Genomic DNA, 20,805 nt, shown 5'->3' with positions numbered 1-20,805 from the left:
GGACAGCTGAGAAATGAAAAGCTAAAAACAGAATTAGTTTTCCTAAGTGATCTGCTGGATAGCATTTCCGTGGGACACAAACTCAGAGGTAACAATAAATTTTTTGTTTCAATCATAGGCATGTGGCACTTGGACAGTCATCTCTGCACAGAAAGCTGTAACAGTCATGCGAGGGTACAGTAATTATTGAACAAGGCAAATTTCTCACCACAGAGAGCAGTGGGGGAGTAAAGAGGAAGCACCGCACTGGGACAGAACACCAAGTCAACGCCACAGTATGCAGTGGCAGGAACAAATACTTAAAGAGATCAGGATAATATGGGCTAGAGCTCCAAACATGACTTAGTGCTAGCTTTTTCTCATGGTCTTAGCTCAGCTGTATCAGAAACATTGGAGTGTCCTTGATGACAGAACAGTGCTTCATGTCATGAGCTCATGAAGGCTTTATTACAAATTGTTATATCGTAGGTTGAAAAATGAACTTGAGATGCTGACATGCTGGAGGAGGAAAATGAATTGTACACTTTCTTATTTAAAGACGCAGGGCTCCTCTCTGCTAAATCCTGAGGCATTGGACGTGGCTACACTGAACGTGGCACGCCGTGTGAAGGAGCTTAGGTGCATGCGTACCCCTGCATGTGCAGCTCTGCCCTGTGACATCCGGCTGGCCTGAGGGCTGCTTCTCCACACGCCTTCCTTAGTGCCCTGCTCCGGTGTCCATCTCTCACTAAATCCCGAGTGCAGCTGCCACTTTCAATCTTTCTGTGTAAGCCTTGCAAACAGTACTGCAGATAACACATCTGGGCGAGTGTTTTACCTCTATGAATAGTGCGAGAAACCACAGTAAATCTAGACAGTGAAGTTGCTGGGTGCAGTACTTCTTTCTTTTATTTAGAAAAATGAGTTTTCAAAAAGCTGGGCAAACAGCACAAACCTTAAATATGCTAGTGACTAACATGAGGAAAGACATGGGCAAGTGCCCCCAAAGGTTTCCGAGATGGGAGCACCTGCTGCAGGCTGCGAAGACATCCCAGGTGTTTCCACATGCTCCTGCTCCGGGGAAACGCTGATGGTGAAAAGATGAAGTGCAAATAAAGGGCTGTCACTGACTTAAAGTGCCCTAGGTAGTAGCCTTCCCTATCATAAAGTGAGAGGCCAGTGACGAGAGCCAATTTGGAAAGAACTATCTCTGGTGTGACTGCATGGGTCAGCAGGGCAGCACATAAGGATTCAGGAGAGGGAGGAACCACTGCATCTTTCAAACCAGAAAGCGATTAGTGACTAAAGCAACGGTAAGCAGTAGGTGCACTGAAAGTACATACTGCCACAGGTCACCAGTGGGTGACACACACAGGGATGCCAGGAACAGTTCTCTGGACTGAAGGAATTCTTTGAAAGCATAAAAGCCACAACTACCAGAAACCGCCCCTCCGAACGGCTCAAAGGAGTCAAGGTGGGTAAGCCGAGACGGGCTGGAGACAGGACCGGGGTCAAGAACTGGGAAGAACAACACCGATGTCTGAGCATGTCCAGTCCTCTGAGTGTCCTGACAAATTTAAGATCTGTATCCCGGCTGGAATCTAGCTGTCTCTTCGAAGATGAGCTCTTTGAGCTTTTCCTTGGGCAGGTCGTCCAGCTCCATGTCAAACTTGAATGGCGCCTCGGCAATGGGCTCATCGCTTGGGTCATAATACTGCTCCAGATACGGATGGGCCAGAGCCTGTTCTACTTCAATCCTCTTGTGAGGGTTGAATGTCAACATTTTGTCCAGTAAATCCAGAGCTTTGGAATCAGCATTTGGGAACAGCCTGTTCCATGGCACCTTATTTTTGTGTGGAAGAGAAAGCAAGTAGTTTCTAGCTTTTAAATTTATTATACAGTTCAGGTCTTCCTGTGATGGGGATCCAAGAATACCCAGAATGTGGTTCAGCTGGTCGAGATAATGCTTCCCAGGGAAGATGGGCCTGTTGGACAGCATCTCTGCCAGAATGCAGCCTACAGACCAAATATCAATGGACTTGGTATAGCCCTTGGAATTCAACATGATTTCTGGAGCCCTGTACCAACGTGTGGCTACATACTCCGTCAGGAACCCTGTGTGATCATGGTCTGGATCTGCAACACGGGCCAAGCCAAAGTCACAGATCTTGAGATCGCAGGTGGTGTTGAGCAGCAGGTTGGAAGGTTTGAGGTCACGATGCAGTACATTAGCTGAATGGATATATTTTAACCCTCTGAGGATCTGGTAAAGAAAATAGCAGATATGGTTGTTGCTGAGGTGTTGCGTCTTCAAGAGCTTGTAGAGATCTGTTTCCATGAGGTCCTGTACTATATATACATCTTTCATTTGCTCAATGGTTGGTGCTCGAATAATGTCATTGATTCCAATGATGTTCTCATGTCTGAAGCGCAGTAAGATTTTTATCTCCCTCAGGGTTCTCTGGCAGTAGGTCTGGTGTTCAAAAGGACTGATTTTCTTGATAGCTACTCGAACTTTGTTGACATTATCATAAGCAGAGCACACCATGCCGTAGGCGCCCTCGCCGATGTACGAGAGGTTGGTGTAGCGCGGCCCCACATCGAACACCTGCCCGCGGACCATCTCTGGCCCCGCGCCCGCCGCCGCCGCCGCCGCCGCCGCCGCCGCCGCCGCCATGTTGGCTGCCGGGCTGCCGCCGCCGCCTCCGCCGCGAATGGCTCGACGCTCTGCAGCCGCCGCTCGGCCCACGCCGCGCCTCCCGGAGGGACCGCGCCGCTGCGAGTGCAGCTGCCGATGCCGACCGGGAAGGAGCAAGGGCGGAACCGCTTAGAAAAGCAGGAGAGGACACCACCACTCGGACCGACTGCCTGCCTGCCTGACTGACGGGCCAGCGGCGGAGGGAGGGGCCTGTTTCCTTTTTTCTTTTCACAGTTCATCTTTTTATATTTCTTGCTGGACTGCATTTGATTAGCTGCCCAGTGTACTTATACCCTCAAATCACATCTGGTTGCATTGTTACTTACTGCAGAGTTTGCTATAGCTTCCAAGTTGCTATCATCTACAACTTTTGAAACATACTTTGTTACATTAAAAAATTTATGTTTTTGAAGCTAAGTGAAATACCTTCCTCTGTAGTGCCTATGGCATCCTGTAAACTTAAAGCAAATGAGGCAATTAGGACTTACTTGTTTAAAGAAGACTCTAATTTGGCATTTAATCAATTTTAAAAGCAAAACCTCAGTTCATGGAACTTAGAATAAAGTATCTTGGTTGTGTGCTGAGCAGGGCTTCAGTTGGGTTTGGTGCCTGTGTGAGTGGCACTTCATGATATTTTCTAAATAAAATATAAGTTGCTTCAGATGTTTCCTCTATATGCTTTTGTTGGACCACAGCTCCCTGACAAATTTCCTTTTAAGAATTCTGGTTAGACCTCCTCCGGGTGCTGGAGAGATGAAGGGATTTGGTTTGATATGGGAGGTCGAGTAAAAAAATTATTTGATGACTAGGGTAAGTGAGGAAGATAAAAGAATGATTTCTACATTACTCGCTTGAGGTTCTGGGTAGAAGTGATACCATTTAGTGAGAATGGGTCAAAATGCAAAATGAACTGCCTTGGGTTGCACAGAAGTATAAAAGGATGAATCAGAAGATTTGCAGGTTGGAGAAAATTTGGCACAAGAAATGGGATGAAAATAGTTCACAGAGAAAAAAGTCAAAAATTGAAAAAAGTGAAAAAAAAAGTAAAATTTCCCACTACTAAAAGGTGTTTAGGTTCCTCTTGGTACATTTAAAAGTATGATGTATTTTTTTAATACCAATATTTACAATACACTGAAAATCTATATCCACTCTAGCTAACAAACCATGTGAAATATATTAGATGCCAACTTTAAAATGTGTGAGGAAATAATGCTTCAAAATTCTTTTAGGGTGTAGGTAAGAAAGAATCATTGAAGGCTACTGCAGAAGTGAATCTAGGTAATACTCTAGCCTACACAAAGAAAGCTCTAATGTCAAGTGGTTTTCTTAGCAATGGAAAACTAATAGCTCTTTCAAAAGTTTCCTGCTCCTGCAGCAAACTACACATTGGTGGGTTTTAGATTCAATGACATCATGTCCTTTAGTCAATTGGCATATAAACACAAATATATAAATATAAGATATTTATAAAATACATATATTTGTATAATATATGAGGCCAGAATGAAGACCTATAAGGAGATAGCAGCAGTTTATTTTGTTTCATATGTATTTATACTTCAGATATCACAACCTGATTCTTTTTCTTTTTTGAAGATTTTATTTATTTATTTATTTATAAATAAATATATATTTATATATAATTTATATTATATATATAATATAAATTATATATATTTATATTATATATATAATATGTATAATATAGTAGGCAGAAAGGCAGTTAGAGAGAGAGAGAGAGAGGAGGAGGAAGCAGGTTTCCTACCGAGCAGAGAGCCCGATGTGGGGCTCGATCCCAAGACTGTGGGATCATGACCTGAGCCAAAGTCAGAGGCTTTAACCCACTGAGCCTCTCAGGCACCCCTTCACAACCTGATTCTTAATCATTTCCATTAGCCTTACCAATGAAACCTACAGAACACCTGTTGACATTAAGGAGCCAAAACGTCATCCCTGCTAGTTTTAGAGAGAGGTGTACTGCAATGTGATACCACTAAGAAGAACCTTCATGAAAAGTCAGTCCTGCTAAGAGAGCTGCAGTGAGGAGAGATAGGGAGCATGATGAAGGAAGATTAAGGATGTTGGGGAACCCAAGGCCTAGGAGAGGGGAAGAGGTATAAAGTTAGACAACTGAAAGACAAAGGGGCAGGCAAATTTTGATTCCCAAAAAATGCTTAATAAACACCTGTCACGAACTAGACACCACTGTGAGCTTGTAAGCAAGATGGAGATGACTGTTTTCAAAGCTGACAACACAATAATTACTTAAAACAACTCTGGGTTCACAATAACTGCAATCCCCACTCAGAATAAGAACTCACATCAACATATAGGAAAAGTACTAATTTCTTACCAAATAAAACTGAAGATACCTTCTGAGCCATCATCTTGCCTTACAAAAGGGACAAAGGTGGGAAAACCTGCTAGTTTTTGTATATATAGGTGAATGAACATATGAGTGTTTCCTTTCTCAGAACACTCAGATTCATGATAGTGATGTAGATAACATGTATATATTAAATTGGTATAATGTTTCATTTCCAGTATTCCTTACTGGACTCTACTGGATTACTTTCAACCCACAAAGCAGTTCAGGTATAATCTGAAGAAAACAGTGGGTAGTAAAGACATACTTAATTTGCTTCCCTATAAACACACTTCATGTGTGTGTGTGTGTGTGTACACATACTATTCCTCGTAGGCAAAGTAATACCACGGGCTAACTATTAGGAGATAATATAAATTTCATTGGTTTTTCAGTAGTTTTTATAAACTTGCATTTTCTTTTACTGTCTTGGGTTGTTCCTGTTGGGCTCTCTGATCTCAGGAAATGCTGCTATGAGGAGGGTGAAGTTTGCCTATGCCAGCAATAAATGGCTTATCTAATCTGTAGACAATCTTCATTTTCCTTTGCTAATAAGCATGTATTTTGTGACTTAAGTGGGTAATTGAAGAGACTTCTTAGACCCTTCAAAGAAATAGACTAGTTTTCCAGGAGCTGAGAACAACATGAACGTCAACATTTTTATTTTAATTATTTTAGTAGGCAGTCATTCTAAAATGTAACATGTCCTAATTGAACAAGGCTAAAATTTAATCTTTTATGACCAAGCATGATTATAATCACTAGTTATTAGAGACACCTAAATGCTGAGGTTTCATGTTTTCCACGTTATATGGGTCCCACATACTGTTTTCTTTTCCTTAGAGCTGTGTTTGTATTTCCTTTCTGCTTTTCCTTACACTAATATAAGCAAGAAGCACCAAATATCTGTAGCTAACTATTCAATCCCTTTTAAATGCTTGTCCTCTTGTTATTCTAGCACAGTGTTAGGAAATGATAGTTGTTCAACGGGGAAAGAAGGAAGGGACAGAAGGAAGTTATTTGTGGAGAAACTAGACTACTAAACTATTAGAATTACTTCTAAGTTAAATGCAAGTAAATTCCAGAAGAATTCTATTACCTCAATATAGATTCTGTGATCTTGCCCTTGACAGCTTGGAAATGATTTTTGTATCTTATTCCTGGAATGGGTTGTAGAAAGATTCTATATGTCTATATATAACATGTAGATATATAACATGAAACGAAACATCTTTTTTTTTAAATTCACTCGGCTCTTATTCCCCTTACTTCATATATAAAGAACCTTCAAGCAATCAGTTGTCTGTATAGTGTTAAATAGTGTTGTCCACATTTAAGAACAGTTATATTGGTAAGGGACTACTTTCAGCTTCTAAAAATAAGTGTACTCAGTTAGTAATCTGAAAATGTGAATAGCTGATTTGCAATTAGCACTGGAATAAATCAGATACCCAAGGTATCTTTTCAAGTGATTTGTTAGATGACTTTGCCAGTAGATCTTTGGCTAATGGGAAGAAAGCTGATGGATAACTATACTGGTTCTTCAGGACCTGCCACCAATGCATCCTTTCACTGATGCTGGAGTAATCTTCATGACCACTCTGACCTACAGCTGTCCCCTTCCTTTAGCTATCTACAGGCAACCAGCCCCCATCATTCTAGCTCAAACACTCTCTTTTAACACATGTTCCTCCCACAAAGAATTGGGTGCTATTTTCTCCTTTGTTCCCATGGTATTCCAAACACCTCCATCTTAGCAAATGTAATTGTAAATTTGCATGTCAGTTTTCTCTTACATATTTACATATTTATTCATTGTTACATATTTAATACATGTTTTTTATTAACATATAATGTATTATTTGTTCCCCAGGTACGTCTGTGAATCATCCGTCTTACACAATTCACAGCACTCGCTATTGCACATAACCTCCCCAATGTCCATAACCCAGCCCCCTATCACTTCCCTCCCCACCACCCAGCAACTCTCAGTTTGTTTCCTGGGATTAAGAGTCTCTTATGATTTGTCTCCCTCCCCAGCCCCATTTGTTTCATTTTTTCCCTCCCAACCCCCAATGATTCCCAGCCCTGCCTCTCAAATTCCTCATATCAGAGATATCATACGATAATTGTTTTTCTCTGATTGACTTATTTTCCTTAGCATAATACCCTCTAGTTCCATCCACATCATTACAAATGGCAAGATTTCAGGATTTTTGATGGCTGCATAGTATTCCATGGTATGCATGCGTGTGTGTATGTATGTATATATGTGTGTGTGTATATATATATATCTTACATCTTCTTTATCCATTTATCTGTTGATGGGCATTTAGGATCTTTCTATAGTTTAATTATTGTGGAATTCCTGCTATAAACCTTGGGGTGCATGTGTCCCTTCGTATCACTACATTTATATCTTTAGGGCAAATACCCAGTAGTGAGATTGCTGGGTCATGGGGTAGCTCTATTTTCAACTTTTTGAGGAACCTCCATGCTGTTTTCCAGAATGGATACACCAGCTTGCATTCCCACCAGAGGTGTAGGAGTGTTACCCTTTCCCTGCATCCTCACCAACATCTGTCGTTTTCTGACATGTTAATTGTAGCCATTCTGACTGGTGTGAGGTGCTATCTCACTGTGGTTTTGATTTGTATTTCCTGATGTTGAGTGATGTGGAGCCCTTTTTCATGTGCCTATTTGCCATTTGAATGTCTTCTTTGGAGAAATGTCTTTTCATGTTTTCTGCCCATTTCTTGATTGGATTACTCTGTTCTTTGACTGTTGAGTTTGATAAGTTCTTTATAGATTTTGGATACTAGCCCTTTATCTGATATGTCATTTGTGAATATCTTCTCCCATTCTGTCAGTTGTCTTTTGGTTTTGTTGACTGTTTCCTTTGTTGTGCAAAGGCTTTTGATCTTGATGAAGTCCCAGTAGTTCAGTTTTGCCCTTGCTTCCCTTGCCTTTGATGATGTTTCTAGGAAGAAATTACTGCAACTGAGGTTGAAGAGGTTCCTGCCTGTGTTCTCAAGGATTTTGATGGATTCCTGTCTCACATTGAGGTCTTTCATCCATTTGGAGTCTATTTTTCTGTGTTATAAGGAAATGGTCCAGTTTCATTCTTCTGCATGTGTCTATCCCAGTTTTCCCAACATAATTTGTTGAAAGAGACGGTCTTTTTTCCATAGGACATTTTTCCTGCCTTGTCAAAGATTACTTGACCATTAAGTTGAGGATCCATTTCTGCATTCTCTGTTCTGTTTCATTGATCTATGTGTCTATTTTCATGCCAGTATCATACTGTCTTGATGATGACAATTTGTAATAGAGCTTAAAGTCTGGAATTGTGATGTCACCAACTTTGGTTTTCTTTTTCAACATTCCTATGGTTACTCAGGGCCTTTTCTGGTTCCATATAAATTTTAGGATTATTGGGGCACCTGGGTGGCTCAGTGGGTTACACCTCTGCCTTCGGCTCAGGTCATGATTCCAGGGTCTTGGGATCAAGCCCCACATCAGGTTTGATCGAGCTCTCTGTTCAGCAGGGAGACTGCTTCCCCCTCTCTCTCTCTGCCTGAATCTCCACCTACTTGTGATCTCTCTGTGTCAAATAAATAAATTCTTTAAAAAAAAATTTTAGGATTATTTATTCCATTTCCTTGAAAACATTGGTGATATTTTGATAGGGATTGCATTAAATGTGTAGGTTGCTTTAGGTATCATAGACATTTTCACAATATTTGTTCTTCCAATCCATGACCATGGAACATTATTCCATTTCTTTGTGTCTTCCTCAATTTCTTTCATGAGTATTTTATAGTTTTCTGAGTATAGATTCTTTGTCTCTTTGGTTAGGTTTATTCCTAGGTATTTTATGGTTTTAGGTGCAATTATAAATGGGATCAACTCCTTAATTTCTCTTGCTTCTGTCTTGCTGTTGGTGTTAAGAAATGCAACAGATTTCTGTGCATTGATTTTCTATCCTGACACCTTACTGAATTCCTGTATGAGTTCTAGCAGTTTTGGAGTGGAATATTTTGGGTTTTCTACCTAAAGTATCATATCATGTGCAAAGAGTGAGGGTTTGACTTCTTTGTCAATTCAGATGTCTTTAATTTCTTTTTGTTGTCTGATTGCTGAGGCTAGGACTTCTAGTACTATGTTGAATAGCAGTGGTGATAATGGATATCCCTGTTGTGTTCCTGACCTTAGTGGAATAGATTTCAGTTTTTTCCCATTGAAGATATTTGATGTGGGTTTTTCATAGATGGCTTTGATGATATTGAGGTATGTACCCTCTATCCCTACACTTTGGAGAGTTTTGATCAGGAAAGGATGCTGTACTTGGTCAAATTTTTTTTAGCATCTATTGAGAGTATCATATGATTCTTGTTCTTCCTTTTATTAATGTATTGTATCACATTAACTGATTTGTGGATGTTGAAACAACCTTGCAGCTGTAGAATAAATCCCACTTGGTCCTGGTGAGTAATGCTTTTAATGTACTGTTAGATCTCATTGGCTAGTATTTTGGTGAGAATTTTCACTTCCGTGTTTATCAAGGATATTGGTCTGTAATTCTCTTTTTTGATGGGGTCTTTGTCTGGTTTTGGAACCAAGGTGATGCTGGCCTCATAAAATGAGCTTGGAAGTTTTCCTTCCATTTCTCCTTTTTGGAACATTTTCAGGAGAATAGGAATTAATTCTTCCTTAAATGCTTGGTAGAATTCCCCTGGGAAGCCATCTGGCCCTGGCTCTTGTTTGTTTGGAGATTTTTGATGACCACTTCAATCCCCTTACTGGTTATGGGTCTGTTTAGGTCTTCTATTTCTTCCTGGTTCAGTTTTGGTAATTTTTATGTGTCTAAAAATGCATCAATTTCTTCCATATTGTCAAATTTCCTGGTGTGTACTTGCTCCTAGTACGTTCTTATAATTGTTTGTATTTCTTTGGTGTTGGTTGTGATATCTTTTCTTTCATTTATGACTTTATTAATTGGGGTCCTTTCTCTTTTCTTTTTGATAAGTCTGGCCAGGGGTTTATCAATCTTATTCTTTCGAAGAACCAGCTTCTAATTTCATTGACTTGTTCTACTGCTTTTTGTTTGTTTGTATGTTTGTTTCTATTTCATTGATCTCTGCTCTGATGTTTCTTATTTCTCTTCTTCTGCTGGGTTTAGGCTTTCTTTGCTGTTCTTTGTACAGCTCCTTTAGGTGTAAGGTGTAGGGTTAGGTTGTGTGTTTGAGACCTTTCTTGTTTCTTGAGAAAGTCTTGTATTGCTGTATATTTTCCTCTCAGGACTGCCTTTGTTGTCTCCCACAGATTTTCAACAGTTGTGTTTTCATTATCTTTGTTTCCATGAGTTTTTTTTTTTTAATTCTTCTTTAATTTCCTGGTTCACCCATTCATCCTTTAGTAGGATGCTCTTTAGTCTCCATGTATTTGAGTTCTTTCCAGCTTCCCTCTTGTGGTTGAGTTCTAGTTTCAACACACTGTGATCTGAAAATATGCAGGGAATGATCCCAGTCTTTTGGTACTGGTTGAGACCTGATTTGTGACCCAGGATGTGATCTATTCTGGAGAATGTTCCATGTGCACTAGAGAAGAATGTGTATTCTGTTGTTTGGGGATGGAATGTATATTTGTGATGTCCATCTGGTCCAGTGTGTCATGTCAAGCCTTTATTTCCTTGTTGATCTTTTGCTTAGAAGATCTGTCAATTTCAGTGAGGAGTGTGTTAAAGTCCCCTACTATTATTGTATTATTATTGATGTGTTTCTTTGATTTTGTTACTAAATGGTTTATATAATTGACTGCACGCATGTTGGGCATAGATATTTAAATTGTTTTATCTTCTTGTGGGACAGACCCTTTATGATATAGTGTCCTTTCTCATCTCTTATTGTAGTCTTTGTGTTAAAAATCTAATTTATCTGATATAAGGATTACCACCGCAGCTTTCTTTTGATGTCCATTAGCATGGTAACTTGTTTTTCACCCCCTCACTTTAAATCTGGAGGTGTCTTTGGGTCTAAAATGAGTTTCTTGAAGACAGCATATCAATGGGTCTTTTTTTAATCCATTCTGGTATCCTGTTTCTTTTGATTGGGGCATTTAGCCTATTTACATTCAGGGTAACTATTGAAAGATATGAATTTAGTGCTTCTTTGTATTGCCTGTAAGGTGACTGTTAATGTATATTGTCTCTGTTCCTTTCTGGTCTGTTACTTTTAGGCTCTCTCTTTGCTTAGAGGACCCCTTTCAGTATTTCCTGTAGGGCTGATTTTGTGTTTGCAAATTCTTTTAATTTCAGTTTGTCCTGGAAGCTTTTTATCTCTCTTATAGTCAATGACAGTCTAGCTGGATATAGTATTCTTGGCTGTGTATTTTTCTCATTTAGTGCCTTGAATATATCATTTCAGTTCTTTCTGGCCTGCCAGGTCTCTGTGGATAGGTCTGCTGCCAATCTAATATTTCTATCATTGTATGTTACAGACCTCTTATCCCAAGCTGCTTTCAGGATATTCTGTTTGTCACTGAGACTTGTAAGCTTTACTGTTAGATGATGGGGTGTGGACCTATTTTATTGATTTGGGGGGGGTATCTGTGCCTCTTGGATTTTGATGCTTGTCCCCTTCCCCAAATAGGGAAATTCTCTGCTATAATTTGCTCCAATATACCTCTGCCCCTCTCTCTCTTTCTTCTTCTTCTGGGATCCCAGTTATTCTAATATTGTTTTGTCTTATGGTATCACTTACCTCACAAATTCTCCCTTTGTGGTCTAGTAGTTGTTTATCTCTTTTTCTCAGCTTCTTTATTCCCCATCATTTGGTCTTTATCACTAATTCTCTCTTTGTCTCATTTATCCTAGCAATAAGGGCCTCCATTTTTTATTACACCTCATTAATAGCCTTTTTAACTCTAAACTTGGTTAGATTTTAGTTCTTTTATTTCTCCAGAAAGGGATTCATTTCTCCAGAAAGGGATTCTCTAATGTCTTTCATGCTTTTTTTGAGCCCAGCTAGGACCTTGATAATCATCATTCTGAACTCTAGATTTGGCATCTTACTAATGTCTGACCTTGGCTGGATATTCTTGTTGATATTCTGGGGGAGGAGCTTGTTGTCATGATTCTCAAATGTCTTTGTCTGAGCTGGAATTGTACCGCCTTTGCCAGGGGCCAGGCTATTAATCTGCTTGGGTTTGGTCTCGGGAACTTTTGTTCCCTGAATGCTTTCTATACAGTCTAGGAGGACGGGAATGAAAATGGTGGCCTTGCAGTTTCCAGCCCCAGACGACCTGAGCACTGGGGGTCCCACTGTTCATTGCAGCCTCAGAGAAAAGCAGTCAGTCCCTCTTGTCTCCCTGGTCTCCAGCCAGGCTCCATGCTCAACCAGCTTGTGACCAAGAATTTCTATCTCTGGCACACGGCTACATTTGGAGTCTCCAAACCCAGCAGACTCCTGTAGCATGCTCCCATGCCACTCCTTCCAGAGGAGGAAGGAAGGGGTGTCTTCTGATATGACATGTGTAGTGTCCCTGCTCACAAAACAGTGGCCTCACAGTGCCTTGGATCCTGGTTTAAGGTAACCCTGATGTTAGAGTCCACTCCTCAACTCCATTTCTGCACCAGCTTGCCTGTTGTGATACCTGGGAGCTCTGCCACACCCCAGCACCCCTGGTCTTTTTGTGACCCCATGGATCCTGAGACTACACTGTCCCTGCAAGGGCTCCATGCCACTTTGCTTCTGGTTTGCTGTCCCTCAGTGGCACAGACTTCTAAAAGTCTGATTTTGTGCTTCACTGCTCTACTGCTTGCTGGGAGCCAACCCCTCCACCCACGGTCTATCTTCCCGTACATTGCCTTGGAGTCACTTCTCTGCACGTCCTACCTTCCAGAAAATGGTCACTTTTCTGTTCTGAGAATTGCTTCTCTTTTTCTCTTTGCTCTCCTGTTGAGTATGTAAGTGTTCAGAATGGTTGGATAACTCTCTAGCTGAACTCCTGGGACCTGATTATATTAGTTCTCCTACTCCTATGCCATATTGCTCCTCCTCCCTCCCTTAATACATGGTTTAATGCTGGGTGCCCAGTAGACATTTAGATATATTTTTTTGAGTTATCAGCGGATTTGGTTATCATAAACCTCCAGATGAATGAATTAAAAAATTGATATCACACCTTCAAGCAGGTATCCATTTTTCCTAGTAGAGCATATTTTTTGTAGGATATGCTATAAATCACTGAGCTATATTAATTATGAGATAAGTAACTGGAGAGCAGCTACTATAATAAGAATAAAAGAGCTAGCTCTGCATTTATAAAATCCTATCATAACTTAGAGAAGTTAACTCATTTCAATTAGAGCAGTTCTTTTGATTTGTGGTCACAACAATGGCTGCTGGCTAGACATGTTCTTACTTGAGAAGCTCATGTCCTCCCAGCAGCCTGAAAGTCTGGACCATCCATGTCCATCTTCTTCTTTTCTTTTCTTTTTTTTTTTAAGGGAGAACACAAATGGGATGGGGGAGAGGAAGTGGGAGAAGGATAGAGAGAATCTCAAGTAGACTTCATGCCCAGCACAGGAGCCCAAGGCAGGGCTCAGTCTCTCAGTGGAGATCATGACCTGAGCTAAAATCAAGAGTGAGATACTTTACCAACTGAGCCACCCAGGAGGCCCCTTGTCCATCTTTCTATTTCTAGTGCCTAATACCTACATAGTTCTCCTAAGAGTGAGCAGCCCCTTTAGCCATGGAGGTTCTGGATATACAGCAATGAACTTCATTCCAAGCTGTGTCACATCACTTGAAGCTGAAATATATCTTGTCTTCCTATGGGTTTTAACAGATTTCAGATTCTCATAGCAAAAGAAATTGGATGGGGAGTCAGGGTACAAGAAATAAAATCCCAACTTCACTTCTAACTCTGAGATTCACCTTCAAATGAGTCACCTAACCTTGCTGAGCTTCCCTTTTTAAGCCTGTAAAATGAGAGGAAATGTAAAAGTTGACCCAATGTCTGCTAAGGCCTTATACAGTTTAACATTCCTTTATAACTTTTTGTGGGGAAATTTAAACAAGATTTGAACCCAGGTATCCTAACTCCACAGGTTGGGAGTTAGGACACCTGGGTCCTGGTTCTACCCCTAATAATAGTTTTGGGACACTGGCCTATATGGCCTGTTTTGAGAGGACAGGACTTAGGGGCCGCAGGGTGGGTTCTGAGGTCCTTTCCAGATCTAAGAATCAAAACTTAGTCACCAAGCCACCTGTGACATTGAACACAAAGACCTCACTCTTGATCTGAAATACTGGGCACCATCCTTTGCCCACTGAACTAATGGTTTCTTTTGCAGAGGTCATCAGAGTGGAAATGGAAACCCACCATTAAGTTTCAATGTTTAAAAATCTCTTATCTGTTGGACGCCTGGGTGGTTCAGTCAGTTAAGCATCTGCCTTCAATTCAGGTAATGATCCTAGGGCCCTGGAATTGAGTCCTGCATTGGGCTCCCTGCTCAGTGAGGAGCCTGCCTCTCCCTCTGCCTTCTGCTCTCCTTGTTTGGGCTCTCTCAGTCTCTCTTGCTCTCTCTTTCTCTCTCTCTCTGGCAAGTAAATAAATAAAATCTTTTTAAGAAATAAAAAATGAAATGCCTCATCAGAAACCATATAAACTAAAGTTACAAATTCTTCTCTTGGCAATGAAGTGAGATCATTGATTAGCTCATATATCATGATTATCTCATGGTAAATGGCTACCTCAGGCTTTTAAGAAAATTTTTTTGGCAGTAAGATATGCCAAACAAAAACAGGAAGCAGATTTCTAATAATTATAGTCTAGGAGACCACAATTTCCAAAATATGATTTTCTTGAAAGGAAAGCATATATAGGGTCTTTAATAGTGAAAAGGTGATTACAAGGCAAAGTCATTACAGAATAGCTCTTGTATAGGAACGTTACATGAATTAAGAACCTGTTTAGGTGCCAGATAGATTTTTTGATTCCAGATAACTACACATTCATAGAACATCTTCTGTAAGCCATGCTCTTGTTGGCACTAGTGACAGTAATAACCACGTACCTGTGTTCAAAGGACCTACAGTCTAAAAGGAATGGAAATATAGACTTGTAAACTGTGTAACTTACAATACTGTGTATAGCAGGTGTTCGCTTTGGCTCTGCTATTCTGAAAAGACCAAAACTAACATTTTCTAAGGCCTAAGGCCCCAAACAAATGTTTGGAGGACTCAAGAATAATCAGGTGTTTCAACTACTCTGAGAAACCCGTGGTTCCCAGACAAGGCTGCAGTGTTTACCCAGGACCACTATGTCACAAGCTTTGGTCATAGTCATAGCCTCATGTAGTACCTGTCCCCAGCCAGGGATGCACAGAGCCTTCAACACCAGGTGCCTCACCATGCTGTTGCTCTGGGTTCTGGAATTAGAAAAAAAGAAAGAAAAAGAAAAAACCTTTCCCTAAGGAGCCCTCTAAGATCTACCTTTCATTGGACCCCTAACCCTACCTGCTTGCTGCTTCCCATCCTCAATAACAAGGAGGAAGCCAGGAGGACTTTCTGTCCAGATGGTAGGGCTTTGAGTTCACAGACCTGGTCTCCTTTCTGTCCAGCTTCACTGACTGCCACCAGGGCCCTCCACTGGAAAGAGTGATTCTCTTTAGCCTTCTCTCACCAATATCTGAGGTGTCCTTGGTTTTCCTGAGGAAATGGGTAACACTTGACTTTGGAGAACTTGCTGAAAATCTTCTTGCCCATTTCTGTGACTCTCCTTACCAACCAAAGTCTTAGATTCTCTACTGGGGAAGTGTGGCAGAGAAGAATGGATAGAAGTAGCAGTGCCTTGTGTCTGGGAAAGGGGGAGAACTCTTGAAGTGGTCATATCTCATTTTGGTTCTTTAAAATAAAGTACAAGTCAACCATCCTACACAGAATAGTACAACATGTTTACAAAACTCTAAGCAGTTCAGTAGCTCTGAAGTGAAAACTATAAGACTGAGAACAGCAAGAGATGAACCTATGGGGGTGAGCACAAACCCTAAGAGAATAAGTTGATTTTTAACTACCCATGGAAGGGATATATATAAACTTCTCATGTAAAGTTGATGCACAACGTTACATTAGTTTCAGGTGTATAACATAGTGATTTAACAATTTTATCCCTTATGCTATGTTCCCCATAAATGAAGCTACCATCTGTTACCATACAAAAGGTCATCAAAGTTTTATTACTATATTCCCCCTGCTGTGTCGGGAAGCCTGTCTCTCCCACTCCCCTTCACCCATTTTCCACCCCCTACTGCTCTCCCCTCCAGCAACCAATAGTTCCCTATTTAGAGGTCTGATTTTACCTTTGGTTGTTGATTCACTTCACAAGATTCATACCACCTCTTCCTTATCCATTTGTCTATCAGTGGACACTTAGGTTGCTTCCATACCTTGGTTTTTGTAAATAATACTGCAATAAACTTGGGGTTACATATATCTTTTCAAATTAATGTTTGTGCTTTCTTTGGGTAGATAGCCAATGGTGGAATTATTGGATCATATAGTGCTTTATTTAATTTTTTGAGGAAACTCCATACTCTTTTCCACAGTGGCCATACCAGTTTAAATTCTCACCAGTAACTTATAAACCTTCCTTTTTATTCTACATCCTAATACTTGTTATTTTTTGTATTTTTAAATTTTAGCCATTCTAACAGATGTAACGTGATATCTCATTTGCATTTTGATTTGCATTTCCCTGACAAGTGATGTTAAACATCACCTATGGAAGGCTTAACTCTTGCCAAGCACTGTCCTAAGAGTTTATCTGTACTCAACTATCTATATCACAATCCAATGAAATAAGCATAATTGTTATCCCATTTTACAAATGAGGAAACTGGAGATTAGCAGAAATAACTTGTCTAGAATCACATAATTTGTCAGTGGCAGAACTGGAACTCAAGACTAGAGTTTTTTTATTCTGAAACTTATACTCAAACTAAATTTTTTGCACCCTTGAGAATCCTTGATGTCACAAATGGGGGCCCACTGGAAGCCCTAGGATAAGAGGAAAGGTGGGGCAGGGAGGGGAACAGGACCATAGAAAGAATAATGTTGTGTATACAGGAGGATAGAAAAAAGCAAGACCAGATGGAGGAAAATTTCAGTGAATTTGGACTTGATGGTTTAGGCAATGAAAAATCCCAGGTATATGTGATTAATCTAAATAGATAATCTATATTTTTTAAAGGACTTTCAAAATAGTTGTGTACAAACTACTTTCCATCTGCTGTTTTCAGTCTTTGTTGTTGGAGATATTCACTGTTTCTTGAGAGATATGTTCCCATGTCCTTTTTTTCTTTTGGTGTCACATTATTCAATTTCAGCAGTGGAAATTTAGGTGAGAAAATGGGAAATTACAACTTCATGTAGAGAATCACTCATGCAAGGTTCTGATGATCTTAGTTGCAAACAGATATGCTTATTAGGGAACCCAAGAGAGGAAAGTAATGGAATAAAACCTTAGCACAGTTTTAATCTGAACTATTTTCAGGTGTTGTAGTATTTTATTTCTTTATCTGTCCTAAGAGAAGAAATAGAAATTTTGTATAACAAAGCCACAAGATTGACCTCAATAGTTTATTTGACCTGTAGAAGTGAAACTTTTGCTGATCTTTTTTGGGGGCAGAATAAGCAGTTTCAACTTCAGAAGTAAGAAGTAAGAAGATAAATTGCTTATATCGTTTGTGTTACTGTGACCATTTTCTGTTTTCCCCATTCCTAGGTAGTACCTAGGAAATTTTTATCTCTTTTGATTTAGTGTGCAGTAAACTAAGTGAGTATGAAGTTCCTTTTCTATTCTTTAAGGCACTTAACTAGACTTCTAATAGGATGAACTTTGAATACACTAACAGAACCAGAATGATCATTTTTCCTAGTATTACAGCTAGTATTACAATCAACTACGTAAGTGACAGGGATCAATGCCCTGGGCACCATACTCTGTTCCTCCTCCTCCTGCAGCCCCATTCTACTCAAAGTGTGCCATCCTTTGACTGTGTGGGAATCCAGGGCCCTGGAATCCATCCCTGAAAGCCTCAAGCCCACATCTAGGACCACATGAGCCTTGCAGCCATAGGCCCAATTGGTATGATGGGGCAGCTGTATGTTTGGGCTATATTTGAAGTTTGGATATACAAATTAGAGTATCCAAAGGCAGGAGTAGAATGTAGCAAATGGGTAGCAGGCTAGGGGCCAACTATCTTGCTGCTATGCTACACTTGGGTGCAGTACTGCCATTAGATCCAATAATTCAGTTTGAACCTGGACTTCCAGGCTGTTAGGTATGCTTGTCAAGGTAAAAGGAAAGAACATTTTATCTTTATTACCTTGATTTGTAACTTCTAACATTTACACATTTAGGGGTTTTTTTTTTTTTAAGTTTTTGCTTAAATTCCATTTAGTTAACATACGGGGCAATATCTGGAGTAGGTATACAATAGGGTGATTCAACATTTCCATACAATGCCAAGCGCTCATGGCAGCAAGCACACTCCTTAATCCCCATCACCTATACTACCACGCCCTCCCCACTGCCTCCCCTCGCTATAATTAAGAATCTCTTTCCTGGAATGTTTCTATTTACACTTTAACTCAGATCCCACAAATGTTAGGGATAGGTCTGGAATGACATCTCACCCAAAACCATTGAATCATATTTTCTCACCTTGGAATGTGGAATTGGTGTTGGTTTCCTCTGGTCACTTGAACTAGGAACATCCAAACTTCTAAGCTGAGTCCCGGCAGGTGTAGGACAATCCATTACAGTCTATTAGCTTTTGGAATAAGAACTTTAGAGATGGCCTGATTCCTCTTTTATCCAAGACTTGGTTGTTGACATTTCTCTTAACTTTTGTAGCATACCACAGTATCCTTCCCATAATGTACCTGTCCTGCTACCTTATTTTCAAATGGGTGTTCATTACCTGCTTTCTATAATCTGTGTTTCCACCTAGACCATGAGGATTAACAAATGCATTGTTTAATAACCTAAGACATTATGGAGGCTTTCAAAATCTTTCATAAAAGTTGGAGGCTTTCAAAATCTTTTTTTTTTTAAATCTTTCATAAAAGTTGTATCTGCTATATCAGTCACTTCAAAGAGTCTTGTTGGAAGACTCTTCTAACTAGCTAATAACAGGCTAAAAGTGTTATACGGGCTTAACCAAATCTACTACACCTACATGTTGTAACTGAAAAATGAACTTTACTGGTTTTCAATTATCCCTTCATCTCTGTTTTATATTTGCCTTGAGATCCAGAGGTGTGGTTTTTTTTTCCCCTAAGGCAGTGCAGTATATACATTTGGTTTTTATTGTTCAGTTTCTGAATAGAGAATTCTTCACAGAAAGGACCAGCTATAGGAAGATGCAACCTCTTCTGAAGAGGTGTTAAGGGATAGGTTCTGTCACCAACAGTGGCCATCAGCCTCACAAGCCCATTTCTCAGAGGAAAGTCTTCCGAACATATCAGCTCTTTGTTTTCTTTCCCATATTTTTCGGTTTCTTCTCCCCTCTGTGTGACTCCACTCTAGTTGAGATTGTCAAGGAAACTTCTTTTTCCTGAGGATGAGAGATGTACCTCTATATTACTGACACCAAATAACTTTCCAAGGGGCTTACTGCATAGCATTTTGTCCCCTTAACATGTACATTAAAATAATAGTTTTATCATAAAAACAAATAAGCAATGAATTATGAGGGACAGGAGTAATGTTTCCTCCCTTAGAAACAGTATGTAGTCTGGGACCTCTCTCTCTCTCTCTCTCTCTCTCTCTTTCTCTCTCAGAGCTATATCACAAGTTATTGTTCCAAAAAACTCAAAGGTTAGTGCTGGTACCTGAAATGGAGACAGAATTGGAATGGACTGCACCAGAAGGCTGTGAATTTCTGGTTACTCCATGAATTCTTTCTAGATTACCTACATGTACTACAAGAAGAAATTGAAGCCAAGAGGAGCTAATAATCTCACATGTCACTCTCTAACTCTAAACTGACATATAGTACCAGTCATCCTGGACTCCTTCTATCTCAGTGTAACTTTTCTTTTCTCCACTTTTAGCTCCCTGCCTCTTCCAGGACCCTCCACAAAATCATTGTCTGAGGAGGTTGCGGTAGCCTGAATGGATGAAGGAATGTTCAAGGTGGTGATGTTGGGCTGAAGCAGTAGACTTTAAAAGAGCTTAAGTATATCTATACTATAGACGATTATTCAGCCTTTAAAAAATGAATTTCTGACACATGCTACAAACTAGGTAAAATTTGAAGACCTTTTACTAAGTGAAATAAACAGAAAAAGAAAAATGATTCCCTTTAAATAAAATTCCTAAAGTAGAGTCATAGAAAGTAAAATGGTAGTTTTTAGGGGCTGTAGGGAGTGGTATATGGTTAGTTGATGTTTATTCTCTCCACCCCTGCTTGCTTTTTCTGATTTTCCATTTCTTAGACACTGCTAGAGCATATTCTACATCCTACATAACTGACTCTTACCCCAGAATCTCTTAGACTGTGATAGAACAGTTTCTACATTAGGATGGACTGTAGTGACCCAAATTTTGCAGGGGACACAAAGGGCCCCCTGGAGCTTGACTTTTGAAGGAACCAGCGGTGGGACCAGACCTCTAGGTGGGCTGCAGAAACTATAGGAGCAAGAGGTTATCTGCTGAATGAAAAGGTTAAACAAATTCCTTTATTCCA

General features: G+C 40.0%; 2 protein-coding genes across 2 annotated transcripts in view; one reads left to right on the top strand and one right to left on the bottom strand.

Moving 5' to 3' along the window:
• The window catches only part of CPA6 (carboxypeptidase A6), a 357,356-nt gene that overhangs the window by 87,501 nt on the left and 249,050 nt on the right, over window positions 1-20,805 (top strand). The window lies entirely within an intron of this gene.
• Window positions 963-2,860, bottom strand: LOC116574878 (mitogen-activated protein kinase 1-like). The gene has a single exon (XM_032315818.1). The coding sequence runs from the start codon at window positions 2,654-2,656 to the stop codon at window positions 1,556-1,558; it is 1,101 nt and encodes a 366-aa protein (XP_032171709.1). The 5' UTR covers window positions 2,657-2,860; the 3' UTR covers window positions 963-1,555.

Source organism: Mustela erminea, chromosome 16, assembly GCF_009829155.1.
Source record: "Mustela erminea isolate mMusErm1 chromosome 16, mMusErm1.Pri, whole genome shotgun sequence".
In the NCBI taxonomy this organism is placed as follows: Eukaryota; Metazoa; Chordata; class Mammalia; order Carnivora; family Mustelidae; genus Mustela; species Mustela erminea.
This window is presented reverse-complemented; position numbering and strand designations above follow the sequence as displayed.

Bases quoted from the DNA above. Each gene is read 5' to 3' on its own strand.
- LOC116574878 (XM_032315818.1), bottom strand. From the start codon at position 2,656: ATGGCGGCGGCGGCGGCGGCGGCGGCGGCGGCGGCGGCGGGCGCGGGG.